The sequence below is a fragment of the Choloepus didactylus genome, chromosome 6 (genome assembly GCF_015220235.1).
Source record: "Choloepus didactylus isolate mChoDid1 chromosome 6, mChoDid1.pri, whole genome shotgun sequence".
Taxonomy (NCBI): domain Eukaryota; kingdom Metazoa; phylum Chordata; class Mammalia; order Pilosa; family Megalonychidae; genus Choloepus; species Choloepus didactylus.
Window position 1 is genome coordinate 116460834 of NC_051312.1, and position 27152 is coordinate 116487985.

Here is a 27152-nt window from a genome sequence, read left to right on the forward strand (position 1 = left end):
CCATGTTCTTTTTCTATAAAATGAAGGTCATAACTCTGTTTTTGTCAGATTGTTGCGAACATACACAATAATGAATTTAAAGTATGTGGTAGGTGTTCAGTAGACAGTCTATACAAGAAGAAAAACTATTACTATTGTTGCTATTGTTGTTGGTTTTATTATTGTTATTATTGAGACTATTTGCCTAAGACATTCCAGCCTCTAATTGATATATTAATGGTATTTAAACACTAACTCTTGCACTGTTAAATACAACTGAACAACAGATAGAAGTTCAGCTTACTCCGTGACTGTAACCTCACTGATTCCTACACAACCCATTTCTCCTTCCTTCTAAGGAACTCTCAGTTATCCTTGTAGTCTGTACTAGGGAAATAAGTCATTTTAGTGGATGGCCTTGAGGACCAGAAAAGGAGTGCTTCTGTTAGACACTGAAGGCCTTGATCAAAAGGGGGTGACCAAATCAAAGATAATTCAAGAGGCTTCTGTCCAGAGATTGTGAAGGGGAAAAACAGTCAGCCATTTAGGAAGGGCTGTCAGCATAACCTGTGTGCCAGTTTGAATATATCATGTCCCCTCAAAAGCCGTATTATTTAATGCAATTTTGTGGATGCAGGCATATTAGTGTTCATTAGTTTGGAATCTTTTGGTTGTTTACATGGAGATGTGACTGAATCAACTGTGGGCGAACCATTTGTTTACATTGTTTCCATGGAGTTATGGACCCCTACCCATTCAGGGTGGGTCTTAATTTAATCATTGGAGGCCTGTAAAAGAGCTCAGAGCAGGTGAAAGAGACATTTTAGAGAGAAGCTAAGAGCTGACACTGACACTGACACCTGGAGATGCTTGGAGATGTTTGGAGATGTTAGACCAGAGTTTGCTCTAGAGAAGCTAAGAGAGGACCCTGATGCTTTGATGCACAGAAACTGAAGAAACTAAGAGCGACCCAGAGACATTTTGGAAAAAGCCCTTTTGAAACACAACCTGGGAGCGAAGGACTGACAGACACCAGCCACATGCCTTCCCAAGCCGACAGAGATGTTCCAGATGCCATCGGCCATTCTTCTGTGAGGGTATCATCTTGTTGATATGTTAGTTTGGACACTTTTATGACCTCAGAACTGTAAATTTGTAACCAAATAAACCCCCTCTATAAAAGCCGATCTATTTCTGGTATTTTGCATAATGGCAGCTTTAGCAAACCGGAACAACCTGAGAGCTCATTTCATGGTATCCTAAGGATTAAAGTCTTCTTAATCCTTCATTAGGGCAGTCACAAAAGCATGAAAAATTTTAAGGGGGATCAAGACGACAGAGATAGAGCCTTCAGGGCTCTGTCCCCCTACTAAAGCTTTGAACAATCATCAAGAACTGGCAGAAACATCTTCCTTAAAGATCCAGAAAACAGTTAAAGGACTGCAGTAATGGGTACAGCACTGAATCAAGAGAAAGGCAACTTTAAAGCAGTAAGATCTTGTGGTGCCCCACTGGCCCCTTCCCCACCCCCGACCCCCCTCACTGGCTGGGCACAGAGCTGTCCTGCACTCCCAGTGGGGATCCCTAGTGCCATTTCTGGAGGCAGCATAGTAACCCTGTTGCACATACTGGGAGCATGTCTGTCTGGCCCGATCTGTGTTGTAGTGGCTTGAGGAACTCATTGTCCCAGAACTTGCCCTGCATGTAGAAGGCTGCTCACTGAGTTCTCCTATAGACCCTTGCAGGAGAGCAGTTAAGTCATACTGTCTGGGGCAAGGGATTGCTGGCTGTAGGATATATATATATAGCACAATGCCCAGGAACACGAGGAAACTTGTTTCCTAAGGAAGAGGGACATTTGTACCCGTGTAGATGGGGGAGTTCCTAAGGCTACATGCATAAACCTCAGAGAAGACTCATGCATGTAAAGGATTAGGGAGGTCCCTAAGGTTGGACCTGAAGCTATTCTCTAAACTCATTGTATGGATACTCCCTGAAGGAGAGCACTTACAGAAGTCAATTTCCAAAGACTTAGAAACTTGGGAAGGTATTTGGTGTGTTGTCCCTCTCTCTCTCTCTCTGTCTCTCTCTCTCTCTCGTTAGCTCTTGAGACTCAAGGAAACTCTGTCATAACACTAGCTGGATGCAAGTTTAAGGAACAGACATCTCAGAGTCTAAATTCCAGTGATAATATGCTAAAAGATCATAATGTCCAGGTTTCAGTAAAACCTTACAAAACATGCAAAGAAATAGGAAGTGATGGCCCAGGCAAAGGATCAGATTAAAGCATTAGAAACATTAGTGAGGAGGACCAGACCATAATTAAGACTGGTCCTAAATATGCTCAAAGAGCAAAAGGAAAACATGGATAAAGAACCAAAGGAAATCAGGAAATGATAGATGAGCACAAAGAGAGTATCAGTAGGAAGATAGAAGTTATGAAAAGGAACCAAACAGAGCTGAAAACCATACTAACAGAAATTAAAAATTCCCTAGAGAGGTTTAACCACAGATTGGAGCTGATAGAAGAAAGAATCAGAGAACTTGAAAATAAGACAATTGAAATCAGTCTGAGGAGCAGAAAGAGGAGATAATGAGGGAAAGTGAATAGAGCTTGGGGAACCTTTGGGACACCATCAAGCATATTAATATATGCATTGTGGGAGTCCTAGAAGGAGAATAAAAATAGGAAGGGGCAGAGAGAATATTCAAAGAAATAATTGCTGTAAGCTCCTCAAATTTAATGAAAAGTATGAACATGTACCTCCAAATTGTCAAGAAACTGCAAACAGGATAAACTCAAGTAGACCACACCATACCATATTATAATCAAACTGTTGAATGCCAAAGATAAAAAGAAACCTGAAAGCCTCAAGAGAAGGTTGAGTAGCAGTTTGTCATCAGAAACCATGGGAGCAAAAAGGAAATGGTAAAAAATTGACAACTAATAATTCTGTATCCTTCCAAATTGTCTCTCAAAAATGAGGGAGAGATTAGGACATTCCAAGATAAACAAAGGCTGAGGGTCTTCATCATTACTAGACCTTCTCTACAAGAAGTGCTAAAGGGAATTCTGCAGATTGAAAGGAAAGGAATATAGACAATTGACTGAAGTCACAGGAAGAAATAAAGATCTCCATCTCCAATAAAGAAAATGACATAGGTGAATGTAAATACCACTATTATTGTGTTTTTTATTTATAACTCTACTTTTCACTTCCTACAGAATCTAAAAGGCATATGTATAAATGAAATGATAAATTAATGGTCTTTGACTTATATAAATATGTAATTTGTGACAAGAACTACATAAAGGTTGAGGGATGGGGAGGTATAGGAACATTTTATGTACACTATTAAAGTTGGTAACAAAGCAAACAATATTGTTATAGATTTTAATGTAATTTAATTATTGTTATAGAGGCTTTAAATTTAAGCCTCTTACTAACCACAAAGGAAATATCAGAGAATATGCAAACTCATATAGAGACAGAAAATGGAGTACAGGCTATCAGGTTTGCAGGGCAGGGGTAATGGGGAATTAACGCAAAATAAGTATAGGGTTTCTCTTTGGGGTGATTGGAAAATAATAGTAATGGATGGTGGTGAGGGTACTGCAATATTGTGAACGTGATTACTCCCACTGCATGGTATGCTTGGGAGGGGTTGGTATGGGAAAATTTTTCTTGTTTACATATTTATGCAGTTTAAAAAAGAGAAAGAAACTAAAGAGATAACGACAGTTAAATGTAATACATGATACTGGATGGGATCTAAGAATGGGGGAGAAAAGGCTCAAAAGGACATTATTGGGACATAGGGAAAAATGGAGTATAGAATGTAAACTTTATATGAATGTTAAATTTCTTGAACTTGGAAACTGCACTTAAGGTGATTACATTAGTGAATATCCTTGTTCATAGAAATGTACATGGAAATATTATGTGTTCAAGAAGCATGATGTTTATAATCTGCTTTCAAATGTTCAGAAAATAGAAAAACATAGATTATCTATAGATAGAATGCTATGGCAAAGGTGGCAAAATGTTAAAATTTGTGGATCTGATATCTGGGGAGGGAGTATGTTGGTGTTCTCTGCATGGGGTTTGTTGTATTTCTGCAACTGCCCTGTAGGTTTGAAATTATTTCAAAATAAATTTTAAAAAAGCTAAAAAGATGTTTGTGGATAGGATTAAGTTTGGTCTCTTTGAGACTTTGTGGGGAAAAGAAAGACAATTTAGCTCTGATCTTAGCTTGTGAATGTGTAGGGGGAAGAGAAAGTTTTGGCCATAGAGTTTGAAGAGCCTGAGGGAAGGACATAAAGAGGCAGTTAGAAATGTACAGCTGGAACCCAAGAGAGAGCGTGACATTCGTGTCATTTGGGAACCTGCACAGCAGCTGTACTGCATAGGTGAAGGTGAGCATACCCAGGGATGCACCTTATTGAGTGAAAAAGGAATAGTGGCTGAGCTTTCATCTTTGAGGAATGCCGTCATTTAAGTCAAGCAAAAAGACATGAAAGAGTGGTCAGAAGGAGAAGATAGATGTGGCTAGCAGTGGTAGAAACTGCAAAAGTCAAGGAGAGTAAGAGAAACCATTGATTTGACCCTTAATAGACATCACTGGAGATCTTTAAGAAAGCATTTCAGTGGAGTGGATGGGGCCACTATGCTAGGCGACTTTATCTGCAAGGCTTGCTAAAAGGAAGATCCCTCAGTTTTGCCACAAGCCCCATAAAGCAGAATGTGTGAGACTAAAGCCTGGGAGATCTGCACTTCTGACAGCATGCCCATGTGCTTGTGTACATTAAAGTTTGAGAACCACAGGGGTAGAGAAGAATGTCATTGTATCCAGTATAGCCCTAAGCAGAACTTGTTTTTTCTTTGTAATTGTTTTTTGTAATCTGTGAAATGCCTTTGAAAGCCAAATGTACCACCTGTAGCTGTGCTGTGTCACCTCAGTATAAAGATACGTAGAAAATACTACCCTTAAAGCTGTCTCCTTGGTCTCAATCACTTAGGGAGATCCGCTTTAAAGCAGTATGGTTTAGGCAAGCTACACAAATGTTTTGATTTGCAGAATTAAATGAGATAATTTATGTAAAGACATAAAATATTTAGCCCCCTGCCTGGTTCATAACAATCAAATGCTGTAGTATAAAAGAGTAGTATTATGTTTATAAATACAAGCCACAAGCACAAATCTTTACAAAGTCATCTTGTCCAGTGGGTTTGGGTTATAAGGCTGTGAGTCACTGGTGTAGAGCAGAGTGATACATGTGAGATAGACATAAGAAGCCTTGGTCTTTAAAATAATAGCTTTTCTTCTAATTATTTCTATTAATAAACTTAAAAGAAAATTAAAACCACTTCCAGTTTAATTAGCTAAAGATGATAACTGCTGTTAATATTTTGGTGCATAGTCTTCTAATCTTACCTGTGATAGTGGGTCTCAAACTTTTTGGTCCCAGAACACCTTTATAGACCTCAAAACCATCAAAGACCCTGTTCTAGTTTGCTAATGCTGCTGGAATGCGAAACACCAGAAATGGATTGGCTTTTATTAAAGGGGGGTTATTTGGTTACACAGTTATAGTCTTAGGCCATAAAGTTTCCAAAGTAATGCATCAACAATCAGGTACCTTCAATGGAGGATGGCCAATGGTGTCCGGAAAACTTCTGTTAGCTGGGAAGGCACGTGGCTGGCGTCTGCTCCAGAGTTCTGGTTTCAAAATGGCTTTCTCCCAGGACGCCCCTCTCTAGGCTTCAGCTTCTCTCCAAAATGTCACTCACAGTTGCTCTTGGGGCATTTGTCCTCTCTTACCTTCTCTGGAGAAAAGTCTGCTTTCAAAGACCATCTCCAAAATGTCTCTGTAGACTGCAGTTCCTCTCTCAGCTTCTATGCATTCTTCAAAGTGTCCCTCTTGGCTGTAGCAAACTCGCTCCTTAAGTCTAAGCTTATATAGTGCTCTAGTAAACTAATCCAGGCCCATGCTGAATGGGTGGGGCCACATCTCCATGGAAACTATCCAATTAGAGTCATCATCCACAGTTGGGTAGGTCGCATCTCCATGAAAACACTCAATCAAAGAATTATAATCTAATCAACCCTAATATGTCTGCCCACACAAGATTACATCAAAGATAATGGCATTTTGGGGGACACAATACACTCAAAGTGGCACAGACCCCAAAGAACTTTTGTTCTGTGTGGATTATATATATTGACATTTACTGTATTAGAAATGTAAACAGAAATTTTTAAGAATATTTAATTCATTTAAAATAATAAGCCCATTACATATTCACACAAATGACATACATAATCTTTATGAAAAATAACAGTATTTTACAAAAAGCATGGCATTGTTTCACATTTTTGCAGATCTTTTTGATATCTGGTGTAATAGAAAATAAGTGGATTCTCATATACATTCCATTAGCCATCAGAGCAATTGTATCATCACACATGTAGCCTCTAAAGCTCAACTGTACGTGCGAGGAAAATGGAAGCAAAAAAGCAAATTAACATCTTAGTGTTACTAGGAAAATAGTTTTGACTTTGCAGATCCCTTAATTGGGTCTCAGGGTCACTCCCTGCCTCCTGCCAGTTCCCCTGACCACACTTGGAGAACCACTGCTGTATTAGGGTTCTCTAGGGAAACAGAACCAACAGCAGATATCTGTAAATATGAGATTTTATAAAAAGTGTCTCACACAACTGTGGGGATGCACCAGTTCAAATTCTGTAGGGCAGGATGCATGAATCCAAATTCCTTAGGGCAGGCAGTGAGGGGCAACTCTGAGGCAAGTCTTTGATGAAGTCCCCAGGAGAGGCTGGCTGACCGAAGCAGGAAAAGTTCTCTCTCTTCTCCTGTAAAAGTCTTCAGTTGGTTGGATTAAATCTAGCTGATTAAATTCTCTCATTGCAGAAGACATGATGTAATCAGCCACAGATACCAGCCTTCTGGTTTATTGAGCAGCCACAAATGTCCTTGCAGTAATGGTTAGGCCAGTGCTTGCTTGACCAGACACGACACCATCGCCTAGCCAAGCTGACACGTGAACCTAACTGTCACAACTGCTTTGACACAGGAAAGGAAGCGTAGAGGTGTGTTGGTCACTGTATTGTCTCTACAACAGTGCACATCCCAGAGAAGATGCTCAATAGAAATGGTGAATGGATGGGGATAATACACATTTTTAACCTAAAATGATACAGTCCCTCACTTTGTCACTTTATTTTTGGTGGAGTTGTGGTATATGTACCTTTGACATAGCAGCTCACCTGGAAGTTCTTTAGCATCAAGGTATCTAGTTCTCACTTGGGCATCCAAGCCAGAAACAGCCAGTATTTGTTGACACACACAAAAAAGAGCATGTGACTCATTTTAAGAAATTTCTAATCATTGGCCAAGAAGCAAATGCAGTGTTCATATATGCAGTGTTTCTATATGATACTGCATTGACATCTTTGTAATAACAATATCTGTGCACTCCTGTTCTTTTCAAAAGTGAAAAGAAATGTGTGTTTGTGCGTGTATGTGTGTGTGTGTTTATCATTGTCAGGTGGCCCTCCAGAAAATATTGTATCAGTTTTGATTTGGTGAGTTTTTGATTTCTCTTATGATTAAGATAATCATTGGTGTATTTTGCACACTGACCCTATCAAACCTTTGTAAGTCTGTTCACCAACATTAGACAGCATTTAGAATTAGGAATGAGGCTTGTGTACAGATTGTCTTCCTAATGAAAAGTAAAGAAATGGCTTTCAGGACTGTGGATGTCATTATCTTATTCTCCTTATGCAATAAGAAGCAGAATTTTAAAAATCCTTTCAAAGGGATGTTAGAATCTCCTGAAGAGAGAACTGTGGGTGACAGTGATTTTCACATCCTCTTCAATAGACCAGCGCAGTTAAAGAGGAAGCATTAGTACCCGGAGAGAAAACGTCACTGTCACAGAAGTCTACTTTAAATCACCACAGCTCTCTGTAGAGTTAGCACCTGTAGTTATAGATCTCAGCAGAAGAAAATTATGCCTGGCTCGTCATAAGCACACATAATTGAAAAGTCATGACAGATACTACTTTGTGCTCTATATTTTTGACACTTTTAACAATGTCTTCATTATTGTTATAGTAGTGATATAATTATTTTGTATGTCTCCTGTTCTTCCCTGCATCCAATCCCTGAAATACTATAAGGAGAATATTTATGTGTGAAATATTAACGAAAATAATTTGGTTGCGTTTTCGAGTGTCATTTCAAAAATTGTATCATAGCAAAGAATATTATAGTCTAATCATTTTTATAAACTTGGAAATTGTTTCCTTGTGGATCTCTTAATTATTCATCTTAATGACTCAAGAAGTGGTGAGACAGTGTTTATTGAAAGGGCGTTGTTGCTATTAGAAAATTTGTTTTTAAAAAAATCTTTTGATGATTTCGGAGAAATGTCTCTGCAATCCTCAGTTATACTGTGATCATATCAAATGATTATATTTGGATAGAAGATTTGTAGGAAAAACTAATATTCTTTCTACTGAGGGTAACCATAGTGTGGTCATTAGCAGTCTTCAGAACTTGGTAGCATCCTCTCCCCCAAGCCCACAGCCAACACATGCACATGTCCACGTTCATGTGCACACACAGTTCGTCTCTGGTATAACGCTCTTTCATCACTGGGTGCTTCTACTTTCCCAGTTCTTCCTTAGACACTATTGGGAAATGGTGTGTGGAAAACTGGTCACTCCCAAACCTGCCTACAGCAGGCTCCCTTTGCAGGCTGTCTGAACATGTAGCCTGAGACTCACCTCAGATGAAGTTATCTGGGGCGGGGCTGGAATTTTTTTCTATATAAGCTTTTCAATCTTCAGATTGTCATTTGGGAATCCCCATTTAAGTGGTTGAATCTCTTCCTGGAAGTGTGGAGGTAAAACCCAGGGTCTAGCTTTACCTTGGGAAATGAGGTTGTATTTGGACTCCTAGTTTGACACCATTGCTTTGGAAGCACTTCAGATAGCAGATCCTGATGATGATTCTTTACCTGTAAAATGCCAGGACTTCAGAAAGGGGTGACAAAGTGCCTCGACTCTTTAAAAGGACTTGTATGGAAAGAAGATCCTGGAGCATCTTCTCTCTTTTTTTTTTTCCACCCCAGTAATTCCTTCAGGAAATGCTTACTATATTACTTACTACTATGGGTTATGAAGCATCATTTAGGCAATTTCATGGAGGTTACATTCTAGTTGGGGGGTGTTCTAGTTTGCTAATGCTGCTGTTATACAAAATACCAGAAATGGATTGGCTCTTATAAAGGGGGTTTATCTGGTTACACAGTTACAGTCTTAAGGCCATAAAGTGTCCAAGGTAAGCCACCAACAGTAGGGTATCTTCACTGAAGGATGGCCATTGATATATGGAAAACCTGTTAGCTCGGAAGGCACGTGGCTGGCATCCACTTGCTCCCAGTTTGCTTTTCAAAATGGTGTTCCCCAAGGTATTGCTCTTGGGGTGTTTTGTCCTCTCTTAGCTGCAGCTGCTCTGCGTCTGGGCCTGTGTGGCTCTTTTTAAAGTACTCCAGTGATCCAATAAAGAGACCCACCCTGAATTGGTGGGGCAACACCTCCATAGAAATAATTCAATGAAAGGTCTCGCCCACAGTTGATTTAGTCACATCTCCGTGGAAACACTGAACCAATAGTTTCCAACCTTATCAACACCAATATATCTGCCCCCACAAGATTGCATCAAAGAACATGGCTTTTTCTGGGGGACATAATGCATACAAACTGTCACTTTCCAACCCCTGGACCCCAGAAAAACATATTCTTTCCAAACACAAAATATACTCATCCCATCACAATATCACAAACACTTAAATCATTTCAGTAACAATAGGTAAGTACAAGATCTCATCAAAACCAGTCACAGGCGTGGTCTGTTCAAAAGCAAAATTCTGGCTCTGGACCTATGAAACTCAGAACAAGTTATCTGCTTCCCATATACAAAGGATGGTCATTCATAGGATAAATATTCCCATTGCCACAGGAGAAACAGTAAGGAATACAGGATTAACAGGACCAAAACAGTTCTGAAAACCCACAGGGCAAACTCCATTAGATTTCAAAGTCTGAGAGTCATTTATCGAATGATGTTTTATCCTTGAGGCTTGAGAGAGTGGCTTTCCCACACTTTCCAAAAGCTTACACTGCAGCCCTTTTCTCTCCAAATGCTGGGGTGAGTGCTCAAACTTTTCCACACACCAGGCAGACCACCCTCCTCTCGTTTATTTTAGATTGTGTCATCAGGGAAGGCTTTTTGGAACTCAGGAAATTTGAGAAGAACCTGAAGTATGGAGCCATGTGAAAACCAAGAGGAAATCTTCTCAGGCAGAGAGTACAGTGAGCCCAGTGGTGATAAGGAAGAGAGAGGACTAGTGTGACTGGAGTAGTGAGTGAGCAGAGGAAACTGCAAAAAGGGGTGGGAGAGACCGGCAGGTACATGATCATGTATGTTGAAGGGTTGAGATCAGGAAAGAAACTTCATCTAAGGAACCTTTTTAAAACTGTCTTCTGGCTGCTCTGTATAGAATGGGGACAAAAGAGAAAGCCTAGAGGATTTAGGAAGCCATTAGTCAACTAGGCCAGAAATGATACTAGACTCTGGTTGTGGTAGATGGTGGGAGTGGGTGGAGTTGGGATGCTTTCCAAGTTTTACCAGTGTAATTGAATACTTCAGAATAAAGGTGAGGTGACTGTCAGCCTCAGATGACTACTTCTCAGTTGTTGGCTCAAATGTTCCTAAACCAGGAGAAAACTCCAAAATTCTGGCTTCTCTTATAAAATTAGAGTATCTGGCCATTTTAAGCCTGTATTACTCTATGGTGACATGCTGAGAGCTGAATGCTGGCTTTTCCTTTTTAGGAGCTGGGTGTGCTCCCTGGTTTGCAAAGCCTCCTTAAGTCCCTATTACCTCCTGATAGTAAGGCCAGTTTTGGTCACCATTTATAATCAAGACTTATCCTCTTACATTTCTTATATCGTGTCCACTTGACTTATTTATTGTAACCTGTTGGCATTTTAATTTTTGAAACCTATCTCTGATGGTCTGAAAATGACAGTGCCCCCCCCCATACACAAAGCTTTAGGGTACCTATGAACCTTCGTTCCTATATAGCTGTAAAACCATATATTTCCTACTAACAATTAAATAATAGTGTTCTTCAAAACTATTCTATGCTGTTTTTTCAATAGTTTTATTGATATATATTCACATACCATGCAGTCATACAAAGTGTACAATCAGTTGTTCACAGTATTGTCATATAGTTCTGCATTCATCACCACAATCAATTTTTTGCACATTTTCATTACTCCAAAAAATAACAAAAAGAAGAATAAAAATGAAAGTAAAAAAGAACACCCAAAACATCTCATACTCCTTTTCCCCCCATTATTCATTTACTTTTTGTCCCTCTTTTTTCTACTCATCTGTCCATACACTGGATAAAGGGAGTGTGAGCCATAAGGTTTTCAAAATCACACAGTCACACCGTATAAGCTATATAGTTATACGATCATCTTCAGGAGTCAAGGATACTGGATGGAAGTTCAACAGTTTCAGGTATTTCCTTCTAGCTATTCTAATACACTGAAAGCTGAAAAGGGATATCTATGTAATACAAGTAAGAATAACCTCCAGAATGACTTCTTGACTCTCTTTGAAATTTCTCAGCCACTGAAAATTTATTTTGTTTCATTTCTTTTCCCATTTTTGATCAAAATATCTTTCTCAGTCCCACAATACCAGGTCCAGGCTCGTCTCCAGTAGTCATATCCTATGTTGCCAGGAAGATTTACACCCCTAGGAGTCATGTCCCACATATTGGAGAGGGCAGTGAGTCTACCTGCCAAGTTGGCTTAGAGAGAGAGGCCACATCTGAGCAACAAAAGAGGTTCTCAGGGGGTGACTCTTAGGCACAATTATAAGTAGGCTTAGCTTCTCCTTTATAGTAACAAGCTTCACAAGGGCAAGCCCCGAGATCAAGGGATTGGCCTACTAAATTGGTAGCCCTCAATGCTGGTGAGAATATCGGGAATTGCCCAAGTGGGGAAGTTTAATATTTCCTCATTTTCCCCCAGGCCTTCAAAGGGGTCTTGCAAATACTTTTATTCTCTGTTCAGACTACTCTGGGATGTATTGGGGTTTCATGCTAACCTGTACAAACCAACAAGATCTCACTCCCTAGTCAAGGTTTCACGTAATTATGGTGTTTGAATAAACTGACCGTACAAGTTAAATTATATAGCATGCTACAGAAAACACAGATTTTGCACCAAATAAACATCTCTTCCTTTTGTCTCACACAGAAGTTGAGGTTTTAAAACACAGTCAATATCATCCTTTTCCCTTTAGTCTGGTTTACCTTATTCCTAATCAAGTCCATTTTGTTCATATCTCTAATTGAAATCTGATCTCTTTTTCAGCTTCTTTAACATATGCTGTGTAGGGTAATGCTGACATTCGTAGCTGCCAAACTTGGGCTCTGAGTCTCAGGTGTCACACAGATATCCACAGTTCGAGGGACTGACCAGGTTATACACAAACAGCTTAGCATCTCAGAATTTAAAGATAACTGTTAAAACTCATAAATAGATGTGACTGCTGGAAGAACTTACAATCTAGGAACCTTTATATAAGCCTTCCCCTGAATAACCTATGCTTTCAGATTCAGTTCTCAGAGTCTGCACATTAGAGTTAGTCTATGTTATTAGTGAGGTGTTATAATGTTTGTCTTTTTGATTCTGGCTTATTTCGCTTAACATACTGACCTCAAGGTGCATAAATCTAGTTGCATACCTCACAGCTTCATTTCTTCTTGCTGCCACTTAGTATTCCATTGTATGTATACACCATAGTTCACCATTCTGTTTATCAGTTGATATACCCTTAGGCCACCACCATCCATTGCAGATCGTGAATACTGCTGCCATAAACACCGCTGTGCAATGTCTACTCATGTCCCTACTCTCAATTCTTCCAAGTATATACCCAGTAATGGGGTTGCAGGACCACATGGCAACCCCATAGTTAGCTTCCTGCAGAACCACCCCACTGCCTTCCAGCTGGGCTGCGCCATCTACTTCCCTACCAACAGAGAATAGGTACATCCCTCTCTCCACATTTTCTCCAGCACTTATATCTCTCTTTTATTTTTTAACAGTTTTATTCACACACCATACAATCCATCCTAAATAAAAGATCAATGATTTGGGGTATAATCACATAATTATGCATTCACCACCACAGTCTATATGAGGACATTTCCATTTCTACCACAAAGAAAGAGGAAAAGGAGAAAAAAAATGAAGAATAAAAATATAAAAGATAGAAGAAAAATAAAATCCAATGAAAAGTTAGATAATACCAACAGCACCAAGAATCCCATATCATCCCTTATATCCCCCTCTTATAGACATTTAGCTTTGGTATATTGCCTTTGTTACAATTAATGAAGCATCTTACAATTTTACTGTTAACTATAGACTCTAGTTTGCATTGATTGTATTTCTTCCCTTATACCTTCCAGTTTTCAACACCTTGCAATGTTGACATTCATTTGTTCTCACTCATTTAAAAACATTCTTATATTTGTACATTTAATCACCATGATTGACTACTCTAGGTTTCACTAAGTTATACAACCTCAGTCTTTATCTTCTATATTTCCTTCTGGTGTCATACATGCCCCTAGCCTTCCTCTTTCAACTGTACTCACTCGTCTTTGTTCAGAGTACTTAGAATATTGTGCTACCATCACACAGTACTATGTTATCCATTCCATTTCTGGATATATACAATCAATCCTGTTGAACTTTCTGTTCTCTTTCAGCATGTAATGCCTGATCTCTAACTCTCAAATTTCATTCATCAATGTTAGTTCATATTAGTGAGACCATACACTATCCGTCCATTTGTTTCTGCCTAATTTCACTCAGTGTAATGTCTACTGTCTACCATTTTGCTTTTGGATTTTATATGTCATCTTATTTCATTTTTATTTTTACTCCTCTTTTTACCCTTACTGATAGTCTTCATTTCTACACTCTTCTCCAAACCTCTCACTTCTGTCTTTTCCTGTCTGCCTATAATGCTCCTTTAGTATTTCTTATTAAGGCAGGTATCTTGTTCACAAACTCTGTCAGTGTCTGTTTTTCTGAAAATATTTTGAACTCTCCCTCGTTTTTGAAGGACAGTTTTGCTGGATATAGAATTCTTGGTTGGCAGTTTTTCTCTTTCAGGATATTAAATATATCATACCACTGCCTTCTCACCTCCATGGTTTCTACTGAGAGATTTGCACATTGTCTTATTGAGCTTCTTTTGTATGTGATGGATCGCTTTTCTCTTGCTGCTTTCAAAATTGTCTTTGTCTTGGATACTTGACAATCTGATTATTAAAGTGTCTTGGCCTAGGTCTATTCGGATCTATTCTGTTTGGGGTACTCCGTGCTTCTTGGATCTATAATTTTATGTCTTTCTTAAGAGATGGGAAATTTTCAGTGATTATTTCCTCCATTATTGTTTCTGCCCCTTTTTCCTTCTCTTCAACTGCTGGGACACCCATGATATGCATATTTGTGTGCTTCATGTTGTCATTCAATTCCCTGAGACCCTGCTCATATTTTTCTATTCTTCTCCCTATCTCTTCATCCCTGTGTAGGATTTCAGATATCCTGTCCTCTAGTTCATGAATTCTTTCTTCTGCCTCTTCAAATCTGCTGTTGTATGTCTCCATTGTTTTTTATTCTCTTCTGTTGTGCCTTTCATTCCCATACATTCTTCCAAGTGTTTTTTCAAAATTTCAAGTTCTTCCTTATGTTTGCCCAATGTCGTCTTTTTTATTTGTTTTTTTGGAAATCTTTTTTAATATCCAATTTTTTATTAATATTTATTTACACACCATAAAGTCATCCAAAATATGATATCAGATGTTCATATCACCATTATATAGTTGTTCATTCATCACCCCAATCTATTTTTTGAACATTTTCCTTGTACCAGAAAAAGTAAAAATAAGAGCAAAAAATAAGAGTAAAAAAAGAACACTCAAATCATACCCTCCCAGCCCTATTTTTCCTTTAGTTTTTTGCCCCCATTTTTCTACTCATCCATCCATACACTGGATAAAGGGGAGTGTGATCCACAAGGCTTTTACAATCACATTGTCACTCTTTGTAAGCTACATTGTTATACAATCGTCTTCAAGAGTCAAGGCTACTGGGTTGTAATTTGATAGTTTCAGGTATTTACTACTAACTATTCCATATATATGTCTTCTTTATATTTTTTATCTCTTTGGCCATATCTTCCCTGAACTCATTGATTTGATTTTTGAATTTATTTAGTATATTTGTTTGAAGGTCTTTAATCAGTTGTTTCAACTCCTATATCTCATATGAAGTGCAAGTCTGTTCCTTTGACTGGGCCATATCTTCATTTTTCCTAGTGTGATACATAATTTTTTATTGTCTAGGCATCTGGTTTCCTTGATTACCCAAATCAGATTTTCCCAGACCAGACAGGCCCAGGTCTCCAGAGGAGGGTGTAATCAGTATCACATTTCCCTGAGGATGGGACTTAGCAGATTGTCATACTTTCCTGTGAGGCCTCTAGATTCTGTGCTTTTCCTGTCCTGCCCAGCAGATGGCACTTGTCAGCCTGCAGCTTCCCACAGCATAAGGAGGTGCACTGCCTTTAATTCTCAGTAGACCTTGTCCCGGCCAGGAGCTGAGGATGTCAGAGGCCAAGCTTAAGCTATTTCTGTCCGCCCCACCCGCCCAGCCCCAGGCCTTAGAGTCTGAGTCTTCTGAGGGAGGGCAGCCGCTTGAGCTGGGCCCCACCTACTGTTTTCTTAGGGAAGGTAAGCCCTTTAGGAGTTATCTTCCACACTTGAATTCCTCCTTTGTCTCTCTTCACTCCACCCTTGCCTGGGTCAATGCTGACAATTGAAAATGCCTGAGTTTTTCTCTAATTAGCTACTTAGAATGAGAGAAATAGAAAAGGATAAAAGAAAGATGTCCCCATTTCAGAGCCAGTCCCCAACCCTCCAGTTCACCAGTCAAGAACCAGTTTTGGTACCCAGTTCTTTGTGTCCCTTTTCTTGGGACACAGCCCTTTTCCAGTATTCTGAGCTCAGTCAACTCCAAAAACCTCTGTTTTTATTTATGTATGTATTTTCCATCAGCCCCACCTCCTCTCTGCCGAGAGAAACTTCTGTGTTCCTTTCCTGCTTGCTCTGGGTTTATCTGTACTCATAGCTTGTATTCAGTAGTCCAGATTAGTTGATTAAAACTGCAGTTGGAGCTTGCTTGAGTTACTTTCTCTCAGTCCTAGTAGCCTGCTTCTTTTTTTCCCAAGGAAGTGTTCCAACTCATCTTGCCATGACAGTTGAGGAGGGGCAAAAGCTCTGCAGTTTGAGGAGCTTTACTTATAGTATATGCTGCAGTCTTAGCCATTCCAGACTGCTGTATGATGTTGTCCTGTCACAGAAGTCCCCCTAACATTTGTTCCAGATAATTTACTAGTTGTTCCTGGCTATTTGCTAGTTGTTCTAGGGAACTAACTGAATTCCACATTTCCCTATACTGCCATCTTACCCTTCCTGTATGATCTCTATACTGTTTTAAGTCCAAGAGTTGCCCATGGGGCGCTGACTGGAAACATAGGAAGGGCTTTGATGTGCTGCTAATGTTTGTTTGAATTCTTGATCTGGGTGCTGGTTGCACAGTTTTTTGGTTTGTGAAAATGCACTTCTGTGCACTTCCATGTGCACTTTTAGTATGTATTTATTACAACTAAAAACTAATAGCATTCTTTAAGCATAATTTTAAGTTTCATTGTACTTGAGTTGAACATTGTGATATTTGCAAGTTGTCTTTTGCCCTTTCAGGCAAGCCAAGGCTATGTACTCCTGTAAAGCAGAGCACAGCCATGAGCTCTCCTTCCCACAGGGAGCAATATTTTCTAATGGTAAGTACATCCATTACCTTCACTTAAGTTTATAATCATGTGGAGGAATAGTGTGGTGGGAAGGGTCTAAAGTAGAAGCCAGGAGAAACAGATTCTGGTCCAGACCCAGCCCTGCATGGCCTGCAGAAATGAACAAATCAAATCCTTCTGGGCCCCAGTTTTCTCCTTAGAGAGAGAAAGCTGACTTAATTGATTAATTACATGAATGCAAAGCATACTTCCAGCTTTAAAAGATGCTGAGACATTGTTTTTATAATTCCAGAGTATGTATGCAATGCAGTGTGGGTTTTACCTGTTTATATAATCATTTGAAGTGAATACTAATTTGGTTACATATACTTTATTATTACTTTTTTTTTTTTTTTTTTTTTGCCAGTGTACCCATCAGTGGAACCAGGATGGTTAAAGGCAACTTATGAAGGCAAAACAGGACTAGTCCCAGAAAATTATGTTGTCTTCCTCTAATACTGTTCAGTGGATGGCAGTATCTTCATGGTATCCATGGTAACAAATAATAAGTGCTATGATTTTATCTGACACAGATATGGGGATCAGCCCACTAAATGAAAATAGTCAATTTCTTTCAAGTTCTACCAGCAGACTATGTAGCTCCCTATTGATGGAAAAAGGAAAAAAAAATGTTTTAAATTGTTGGCCATTCTTTTTCTGGCTGGTTTCTTATTTAAAAAATAGTTTGCCCTTTTTTTTTTTTTTTTTTTTTTTTTAATTATAAGTAACTCTCTACAGTGTCTCTTTCCTAACAGTTGTAGAATCTAAAATACTATGCTAAGCACTATATCCCAGAAATTTGGAAACCAGAAATCTGCTATAAGGATTTTGAGATCTATTCTTTACTGCCTGGCATTTTCTGAGGAACTTTGAAATCATTACTTAAAAATGTAATTTAAATGGTTCATTTATTATTATTTTTTTAAAATATACTACTTGTATATATGATTGTTATTATGGTCCTAAGCATTTCAAGAGTAAGTCTTTTTTAACATAATTTTATTTTTATTTTCCAAGTAGATGATAATATTCAAAAGCAATAATGTATGTGATATCTGTAAATGAAACCAAATTAGGTCATACACTGATTTCACTGTAAACAGACCATCCAGCATTCCAGAAATCTTCCCTGTGTTTAGAGCAGTGGTAAACTATTTTTATAAAGGCCTGATGGTAAATATTTTTAGCTTTGCAGACTCTGTAGTCTTTGTCACCACTACTCAGTTCTGCCATTTAAATGCTCAAAAGAAGCCAGGGACAAATACATAAACAAATGAGTGCAACTACATTCCAAGAAAACTTTATTTATGGACACTGCAATTAGAATTTCATGTAATTTTCATGTGTCACAAAAATGGATCTTTTGATATTTTTAAATCTATTTTAATAATGTCAACACTGTTTTTAGCCTATAAAAAAAAAAAAAGGCAGCAGGTGAGATTCTGTTTTGAAGGTCATCGTTTGCTGACCTCTGGTTTAGAAGATATATAAAACTGTCTTCACAACTTTGAGATTGTTACCAAATTTTGTTTTATTGGCATGTAAATGCTGATAAACTCATGTAAATAACCTCTGGTAGCTTTATAGGGACAACACAAAAATGTAATTACAATTATCGTAAAATAGTATGAAAGTGCATTATAAAAATATACAACTTAAATTCTACATTTAACACTGTAAAGTGTTGAGAATATTTTATTGATATCCATTTATGGCTTTTGGGATGTTCTACAAATGATAAAGATGTTGTTTGAAGACATGAATAGCGAAGCTATGCCTTCTAAAGCCTATGCTTAGTTGAAGCAGAATGTAAACACAAAGGCACAAGGTTCTTGAATCATTTTGAACCATAAAGTTTGGAATTGTTTCTTCATGTTTAGCAGGAATAAAATCTCTACATGATTTTCTTTTGTGCCATTCAGTTTACAGCCTTTAGTAGGAGTGTCACTGAATTTATAGAGCACGAAAATAGATATTTTTATTTACCATTTATATTTACCACCAGCTTCTTGCAGCAAGCATTATTTCTATCGTAAATGTCTGTAGTGGCAAAGAGCCTTTCTTGTCCTCAAGATTCCTAAAAACTAGTTACCTGCCTGCCAAGGACCATAGCCCTGCCCCTCCCTGGGGTCACAATGCCATACTTGTTGCTGCAGAGCTCCCCACTGTACAGACACTCGGGCACTGACTGTGTAAAACTCTTTCCCATGATGATATATCTGTAATCTCAGTCTCTTTCTCCTTTAGATTAATGTTTCTAGAGTTAATAGATTATGCACGCACATACATACACACAACTATGTCTCAGAGCTTTTACGCTTTTAAAATTAAAAATGGAATAATGGATTAGAGTTAAAAATAAAGAGAGTAATCATAGGTAGAGTGTCACGACCAGGAATAGATATCAATGCATTGAAATAAAGAAATGAAAAATATTCTAATATCAAAACTAATGTACTGAAAAACATCTGTTAAATGCTTTTTTTTTTTAACCATCTGATGTTGTGCCCTGTATGCTGTAATCAAGTATAGCTAGACCTTCTTGGTCTCTAGATCTTTGGTGGTCCTTAGTAATAATAACAGATTGGTGGCACCCTAATTATCTTCTGCTGGAACAGAAGGCAGGCTTTCCATCATGCCAGCTCCTTGGTCTGTTTGCCACCCTCAGCTAAAGCACCCTTCCCATCCTCTGGCATCCTGCTAGGTTAGAATCTCTCAAAGCAAATTGATCTTCATTCAGAGACCAACTTGACTCCAAAGAGATTCAGAATCCTAATTAACTTGCTGCTGCATTAAAGAAATTGCAGTCTTCATTTTATTTTAACATAATCCAGAGTGTTCCTGCCTCTGAATTGTCTGAGGCGTGGTGAGGAATTAGAGCTTTCCCTTTGTAGGGCATGAATCTGAAGCCCAGCTCTCCTTTCTGTTGGCGAAGCATACATTGTGGCAGCATTTGCTATGGTTCCTTTCCTGAAATAAACTGCAGAAGTGTTTGTTCAAGTTGTACTTTTGTTGGAAGTTTGAATCCTGTAGACTTGTGAGGATGGTTCTTTGTTCTTCATGTTGATTATGTGTGTAAGCAAGTTACGGCCACATATTAAAGATGGGTTCTTGTCCCTCCAAGTAAGTTTTCTACAGCTTTAGTATTTATGAATATTGAAAACTCACAACATATACACTAAATCACAGTGAATATTAATTACACTTGATCATATTCAGAATTATAATAGCTTTTCAGAAACAGAAACTTAGCTCTTCAGAGACAGTGGGAAGATATGTTAGAATTGTTACATCCATACCTTAGAAATCCATGCAGCATGAGCACCCTAAACTGCTTACAGAATAATCAGTATGAAGATGAGGTTGATAAGCCTAGGTCGTCTCTTGTGTTATGTGAAAATATCCGAGTATAAAACATTTATGTATTTTACAGAGGATGCTTGTTGTGCCGTAACTCCACCAACTTCTTAGAAACTAGTCATTCAACTGAAGAATTCTTCTGTTGTCTTATGTGTAAATGCTTGAAAAGTAAAATAATCTGCGTTTTCCTGTAAAGTCTGTGAAGTATGAGGAAGTGCCGTATCTCTTAGTTGAATTGCTTGTCTCTGCTTCAATGACGTGAAGGAGCATAATCAGGTTTCCCAGTAATAGCCTGTTTGCTTGCTAATTCGGGGATGTTGGAGGAAAAAATGTACTTAAAATCTTAAGCTATGTAGGTTCCCAAATAGGAAAAATAAAGATACATAATGATTTTTATTTTATTCTTATTCTATGATAATTTTAAATGTTGTGGCATGCCTTCTAAAAAATCTGCTGTGTTACTAGGAAAAGAAAATGTGGTTCTGTTATCCTGGGAAGATGGCACCCTGCTAACCTTCTCATTTCCCAGCCTCATTCTTCAGGTCTGTGTCTGAAGTCCAAAGGATCTCACTCACATGGATGGATGTTGGTTTAGAGGAGACCCTCAGAGCCTTTCCTCAAACAACGTCTATTTGTAGTATCCCTCCTCTCCCCACTGATGTATGCAGGATGCCTTAATCAGCAGTTCGAGCCCCTACATGACTTATGCTTTATTGGCTAAAGTTAGAGGCAGACAAGTTTAGGAACAGATTGTGTTCTTTGTTTTTTTCACTATATTTGTAATTTGCAGCTGTTACCTTGACCTAAAATAAGTGGGTAGGACCCTGAGTGGTGTCTCATGGTAAAGGATAAAGCAGAAGTTGCTTTCTTCTTGATTTAAGTTTTCCCATTCAGGGTGGAAATTGCTAGTTAATTTTGTCCCCTACCTTTTTTTTGTTTTGTTTTGTTTGTTACCTTAACATCAAAACACTTTTTAAAATTGTGACTATCCTTCTTGAACGGTCTATGTCTCACCTATCTTCTGTTGATTTGTAGACTAATACTTAGTATTGATCAGCTAGTCCCAATCTCCTGAACACATTCACTTTATCCATTCTTTGTCACCATTCCCTCCCTGCTTCAAATATGCATCTTCTACTTGATAGTAACGTAGGGAAAACTCAGGCTTATGGATGACATGAACCTTTAGAGGATCAGATCAATATTATAATTTGATAATTAGGATTTTTCTGTTTTTTTAGGGCAGCTTCACTCACTGTTTTACGTAGAGAATCCCAAGTAATGTTGACAGCAGTCACACAAAGGCATCAGCAGAAAACTAATCTGCATATCCTAGACCAACTTTAGAAGCTGTTAGGGAGCCCAGCAGGTCATCCCTCGCTTTTCCCCCTTTTCTCGTAAGAGAGATGCCAGGTCAGAGGATGAGCATTTCTTGGTGCTAAAGGGAGAAATGGAGTCTGTGTGCTTGCTGATGAGTTTCAAAAGGCAGGGATGGTTTTCAGTTTTTGCACACACAAGCATTCTCCATCATCCAGGATGTTCATGGTTTGGCGCCACTTGAGGAACTTAGTGTGAGAAGCGGGTGGAAACTGAAGGTGCCGAGACCACCCTAATTAGATGACCCTTTCCTCTCTGTTGTACCATCTACCATCTCTCGGCAGTGTTTTCCCTTCCGGGGCTGAGAGCAGCCCAAGCTTGCCTTGAATCCCCTAATGGTTTCTGAAATTAAAAGTGTGCATAGTTCAGTATGTGTCAGCATGTTACAGGTTTTTAATCTGCCTCTGTACCCTCAGTCAACTTCTTTTTGCAGAGAATGGTACCCTCTGGAACTGATCTAAGAACACTGCCTGCACATGGTTTCTGCTTGAAATATGATCGATCACTGCATATCGAAGGCTGTGATTTCAGGAGTCTTCTTGAACTCTGAGATGATACCTTCACAAATAGGGAGTCTGACAGGGAAGACGACTGGGTTTTCAATTCAGAATCCTATTTATATACTGTTAAAATTTGAGGTACTATGGTTTATATAAAAGTTGGATGTTTTGGATGTTATATTTCAGTACTGGGAGTTTCTTTATGGCTATTAACATGACAAAATAATAAATATGGTGAAAATGTTTTTCAGTAAATTATCATAATGAATTTTTTGTTTATTTTGTAGTGTTTCTGTATTTATCTGCACTTTGTGTATATATACACACACATACACAAATATGTAAATAATCTCATGTTATTCCTAAACTAAATTGTCACAATACCTTTAATGTATGTTTACATTGTATTTTAAATTACTTTAAAAATAAACTATGTAAGCACATTGTAATATAGTCTTTGTATTTGAAGACCAACTGTGTTAGAGGGTAGTTGCCTAGGATTCACATAGAGAAAAACCAAGGTTTCTAGTACTATGAATGGCAGTTTTGGGTGTGGCTGAGTGGAAAACAAGAGCAGAAGTTGATGATTTTTTTCTGACAAAATGGCATAAGATTATAAGATTAGGAAAATGTTAATGTTGGTGCCTATTAGCAATGTAGATGTCTATACAGGAAAGAGGTAAATGGACAAAAAACAAAATAACAAATCTAACAGGACTACAATATAATGTACACATGCAAAAATTTAAAATATGCTATGGAAGAAGTATCAGCATACAAATGTCCATTTGGATTTTTTTAGTTTTATGAACTTCCTGGTCACTTTGACTTCTAGATAGAAGTATGCTTTTCTGCATCAACGGAAAAAAAATCATATATTAACTTTGCATTGCTAAATTAAGTATTAGAGTGCAGCAGATCACCTTGCAAAAAGCTTAGTCTTACAGTTTAGTAACAGGCTATTGGCATACTGGTCTTCTCAAATGGAGTGTCATTTTATTCAGTGTCAGAGGAGAATTGAAAAATTCAGGACAAAAGACCTGTTGAGGAAAATAAAGATCAATATGAATCAATTCCAGTGTGATTAAGCAGGAAAGAACAAGAACTGTGAGGGTAGGTGTTAGAGGTTATTATGGATAAGCTGTTGCTTGAGAATGTTATAAGGAATTGACTTGGATGGAACCCCTTATAACTGGTAATTAAAAATAATGAAAACAGCTAGCTCCCAGTGGCCAAAGCTGGAACAATTTCAGTAAGAAAATAAATAACATAGTATTAGATTGTAATTCAAAGTATAAAATAAGTATCTGTGAATCCATATTAACATAAATACATTATTGAATACATTTTATTTATAAATACATATTTATGAAAGAAGAGACAAATCTCACTTAGAGAATAATTCCAAATAATAATTGTCCTTTGTCTAGGAAGTTGAGCTTCACCCTCCACACCTTGAGGGTGGGCTAGACTTAGTGACTCACTTCCAAGGAATAGAGTATGGAAAACTATTAGATCTTAGAAGAAATCTGGCAGACATTACCTTAACCAAGGGCCACAGGTTAACATCATCAGTGAAACCATGTGGTTGTCATGTACCCCGTGATGTGCTGTGATGAGAAGAGCACTGCACCTCTGTGACATTCTTTCCAGAAATCTTTAACCCCAGTTTATTTTTAAGAAAAACATCAGACAAACCCAGATTGGGGAACTTTCTATAGGGTAAGTGTTAGGCCAGTAATACTCAAGACTGTCATGAGAAATATGGAAATACTGAGAAACTTGCATAGACCAGAAAAGACTGAGGAGAAGCATGACAATTAAATGCAATATGATACCCTGGATTGGATCCTGGAAAAGAAAGAAGACAGTGGAAAAACTGGTGAAATCCAGATAAAATCTAGAGTTTAGTTAATAGTAAAAACAAAAAAAAAAATAAACCAATAACATAAAACTAACCACCAAACAGTGACAAGAACTGGGGGACTCCTTATATTCTTTTGGAAGTTAAGTTCCTCTTATTCAAGACTTAAATACCTTCACTTATTTCATCAGTGAATCCACAAACACTGGAACAAGGTTTGTCATACACTTTGGTGAGCACCTTCCATTAAATGAATGAATTCATTCATGAAGAAACAATCATTGTACAACCTGGACCATGGCAGAAGCAATAGAAGAGATAAATTAGTTACTAACAGGCCAGAATTGGATGTAGAGAAAACGATGTGAGTTGTTGTGGCCAGTGGATGGGCTCATCTAACCAAGTATTGTCCAAGGTAAGAAGCTGAAGGGAACAGAGCTGTTTCCAGGTTGTACCGAGGGATGAGCTAACCAAAGTTACTTGGGGGAGGAACAGAGTGGGTAAAGAGGAAGGGCTGGCCTAGTTGCATTTATTCTTTCATTCAAGTCTTCATTCTTTAAACTAACAATGTCAAGCATTGTTATAATTGCTTGTGATTTAAAAAAGAGATATGGTCTGTTTTCTCAAGGAGTTCATAGCTCAGTGAGGGAGAGAGACGTGTGAATTAAAAACCACAGTACAAATGAAGTAAGTGTGATAAAGGCAGTCGTGCATGGAATGTGAAAGGAACACACAGAAAACCCGAAGAGGAGAGAGGAAAGGATGGTAAGGGGAGATCAGAGAAGGTTTTCACTAAAAAAGAAAACTGAGTCTTGAAGGATAGAACATCAACAAGGATCAGAAATAGGAAGGCCCTGGAGCCTTACAGTGGAATGGGGTTTCTGATGGATTAAATGTAGTTCTAAGCAGCTGGGAAGTTCGGTGTGTGCACAGACATATTGGGATGTGATTGTAGTAGGATAGGATGAGGTAAAAATGTACCAATCTGATCAGATTTGCACTTAGGAAGACTGGGTGGAGAATGACTGTGTGTTTGTGTGGGGGGTGGAGGTAAGGCACTGCAGGAGGCGGCTGGGGAGGCAATGTTACATCAACTAGAGAAAAGACTTCAACAAACCAAAACAAGGAAATGACTCATTTCAGAGGTCGAACTGACATAATATAACCACGGTATTGGATGAGTAATTTAGAGGATTCAAATGTGGCTCAGAGGTTTGCAGGGTGCTCAAGAAGGATCAACAATGAAGGCAGTGGGCAAAGCTATCAAGGCTTAAAGAGGCATCTGGAAGCCTGTAGTTCCTGCTGAAGCTCAGTGATGGGCATAGTGAATGACTGGAACCAGTTAGTAAGCTTGGCCATGTGGACTGACATGCCTGAGCTATTCCTCTTTGTGAGATGAGAGCCCTGCAGGGCACCTACAGCAGTGCTTCCAGATTGGTTGCTTAATCCCTTCCATAAAATAGGAGCTTTAAGCTGGGGTCCAAGAATACACTTTAGAAGGTTTATGAATTCCCTAGTTTGTATAGTAAATGTTGTGAGTCTATTTGTGCTCATTTTTTTCCCCCAGGAAGAGGGTCCATGCTATGATCAAATCCTCAAAAATTTCAATCCCACATTAGACTCGCCTCCTTCCCAACACCAAAGAGTACCCAGTGGCTGCTTTATACATCGTGGCTAAGAGTCTGTCAGAACCAATGGCCAGCTATGCAGAAGGTGTGAGTGGAGTTCATTTGGCGACAGCTTGATCCTTCCAACATCAGTCTGAGAAAGAAATGAGGCTAAGAAAACTAAACCTAGAAGCCCAGGCCAGCCTACTGACTGCCTATGCCTTTGCTGAGGAAATGCTCAAGGAGACTGCCCAGGTATCAAGAGGAAATTAATAACGTTGGGGTCCACTGTGATTTGCAGAGCATTCAGACCCCAGTCTTCATTCTTTCACCTGGGTTGTGACCTAGCAGCTGAGGAGGTAGTTATTCTGCTTTATGAACCCCAGGAGATCCATGTGCCAGAAAGGATTTTCTCTGGCTATTGCCGAACAAGAGGGCCTTTTCTATAAGAAGGTAGTCCCCTGCTCTGGTCCTTTTAAGGAGTTCAGGGGCAGGTCAGCTTTCATTCTGCCCAAGTATTGGTGGGTGGTGGGAAGCAGAAAGCCTTCGGCTTGTAGGGTAAGAGAGATAGCCAAGAGGGGCAGAGCTGGGCTTTGCTGAGCCTGTCCTACTGCAGATACCACCCCTGAAAAGGTCCCTATGGTACCACTTAAAGTTGCAAGCTCTGGAGACAGAAGGTCTGGTTTCATATCCCAACTCTGCCATTTACCAGCCACGTTTCCTCAGGCACGTTACTTAACCTCTGTGCCTAAATTCTCTATTTGTACCTTGGGGATAATAATACCTTTCTTAGAAGGTGGTTATGAAAATTATGTGAGATGATATTTGTCAGGTGTAGTTTCCCAATGCTGGTATAACAATTACCACAAACTTAGTGGCTTAAAACGATATAGACATACTTTGTGTTATTGTGCTTCACTTTATTGCACTTTGCAGATATTGCGATTTTTACAAATTGAAGTTTTGTGGCAACTCTACTTCGAGCAAGTCTATATTGGCACCATTTTTCCAATAGCATGTCTTCACTTCGTGTCTCTGTGTCACATGTGAATTAAGGTATGTACATTGTTTTTCAAAGACATACTGCTATTGCGCACTTAATAGACTACCGTATAGTGTGAAAATAATTCTGTGTGCACTGGGAAACCAAAAAATTTATGTGGCTTGCCTTATTGTGATATTCTCTTTATTACGGTGGTCTGCAACTGAACCCACACTATCTCTGGGGTATGCCTGTATATATTAATTATCACATAGTTCTTGAGGTCAGAAATCTCTTTACCTGGCCTAAAATCAGGGTGTTGGCAGGTCTGTGTTCCTTCTTGAGGTTCTAGGGGAGAATCCGTTTTCTTGCCTTTTCCAGCTTCTGGAGGTCACCAGCTTTCTGTGGCTTGTGGTCCCTTCCTCATGCCGCTCCAGCC

At 38.7% G+C, this 27152-nt stretch overlaps 1 protein-coding gene and 2 long non-coding RNA genes across 5 annotated transcripts in view; 2 read left to right on the plus strand and 1 right to left on the minus strand.

Annotated features, from left to right (window-relative positions):
- The window catches only part of ARHGAP42 (Rho GTPase activating protein 42), a 301658-nt gene extending 278949 nt beyond the window's left edge, over positions 1 to 22709 (plus strand). For both annotated transcript variants that reach the window (XM_037841198.1, XM_037841199.1), the window contains 3 exons: positions 16935 to 17014; positions 17391 to 17518; positions 22194 to 22709. In XM_037841198.1, coding sequence (XP_037697126.1) covers positions 16935 to 17014; positions 17391 to 17479 — 169 coding nt within the window. In that variant the 3' untranslated portion in view covers positions 17480 to 17518; positions 22194 to 22709. The remainder of the gene's footprint in view (positions 1 to 16934; positions 17015 to 17390; positions 17519 to 22193) is intronic.
- LOC119538327 overlaps positions 1 to 27152 on the minus strand; it is a 43829-nt gene that overhangs the window by 6965 nt on the left and 9712 nt on the right. The window lies entirely within an intron of this gene.
- Positions 26629 to 27152, plus strand: part of LOC119538326 — an 86940-nt gene continuing 86416 nt past the window's right edge. For both annotated transcript variants that reach the window (XR_005217542.1, XR_005217543.1), the window contains exon 1: positions 26629 to 26787. This is a non-coding gene — a long non-coding RNA (uncharacterized LOC119538326). The remainder of the gene's footprint in view (positions 26788 to 27152) is intronic.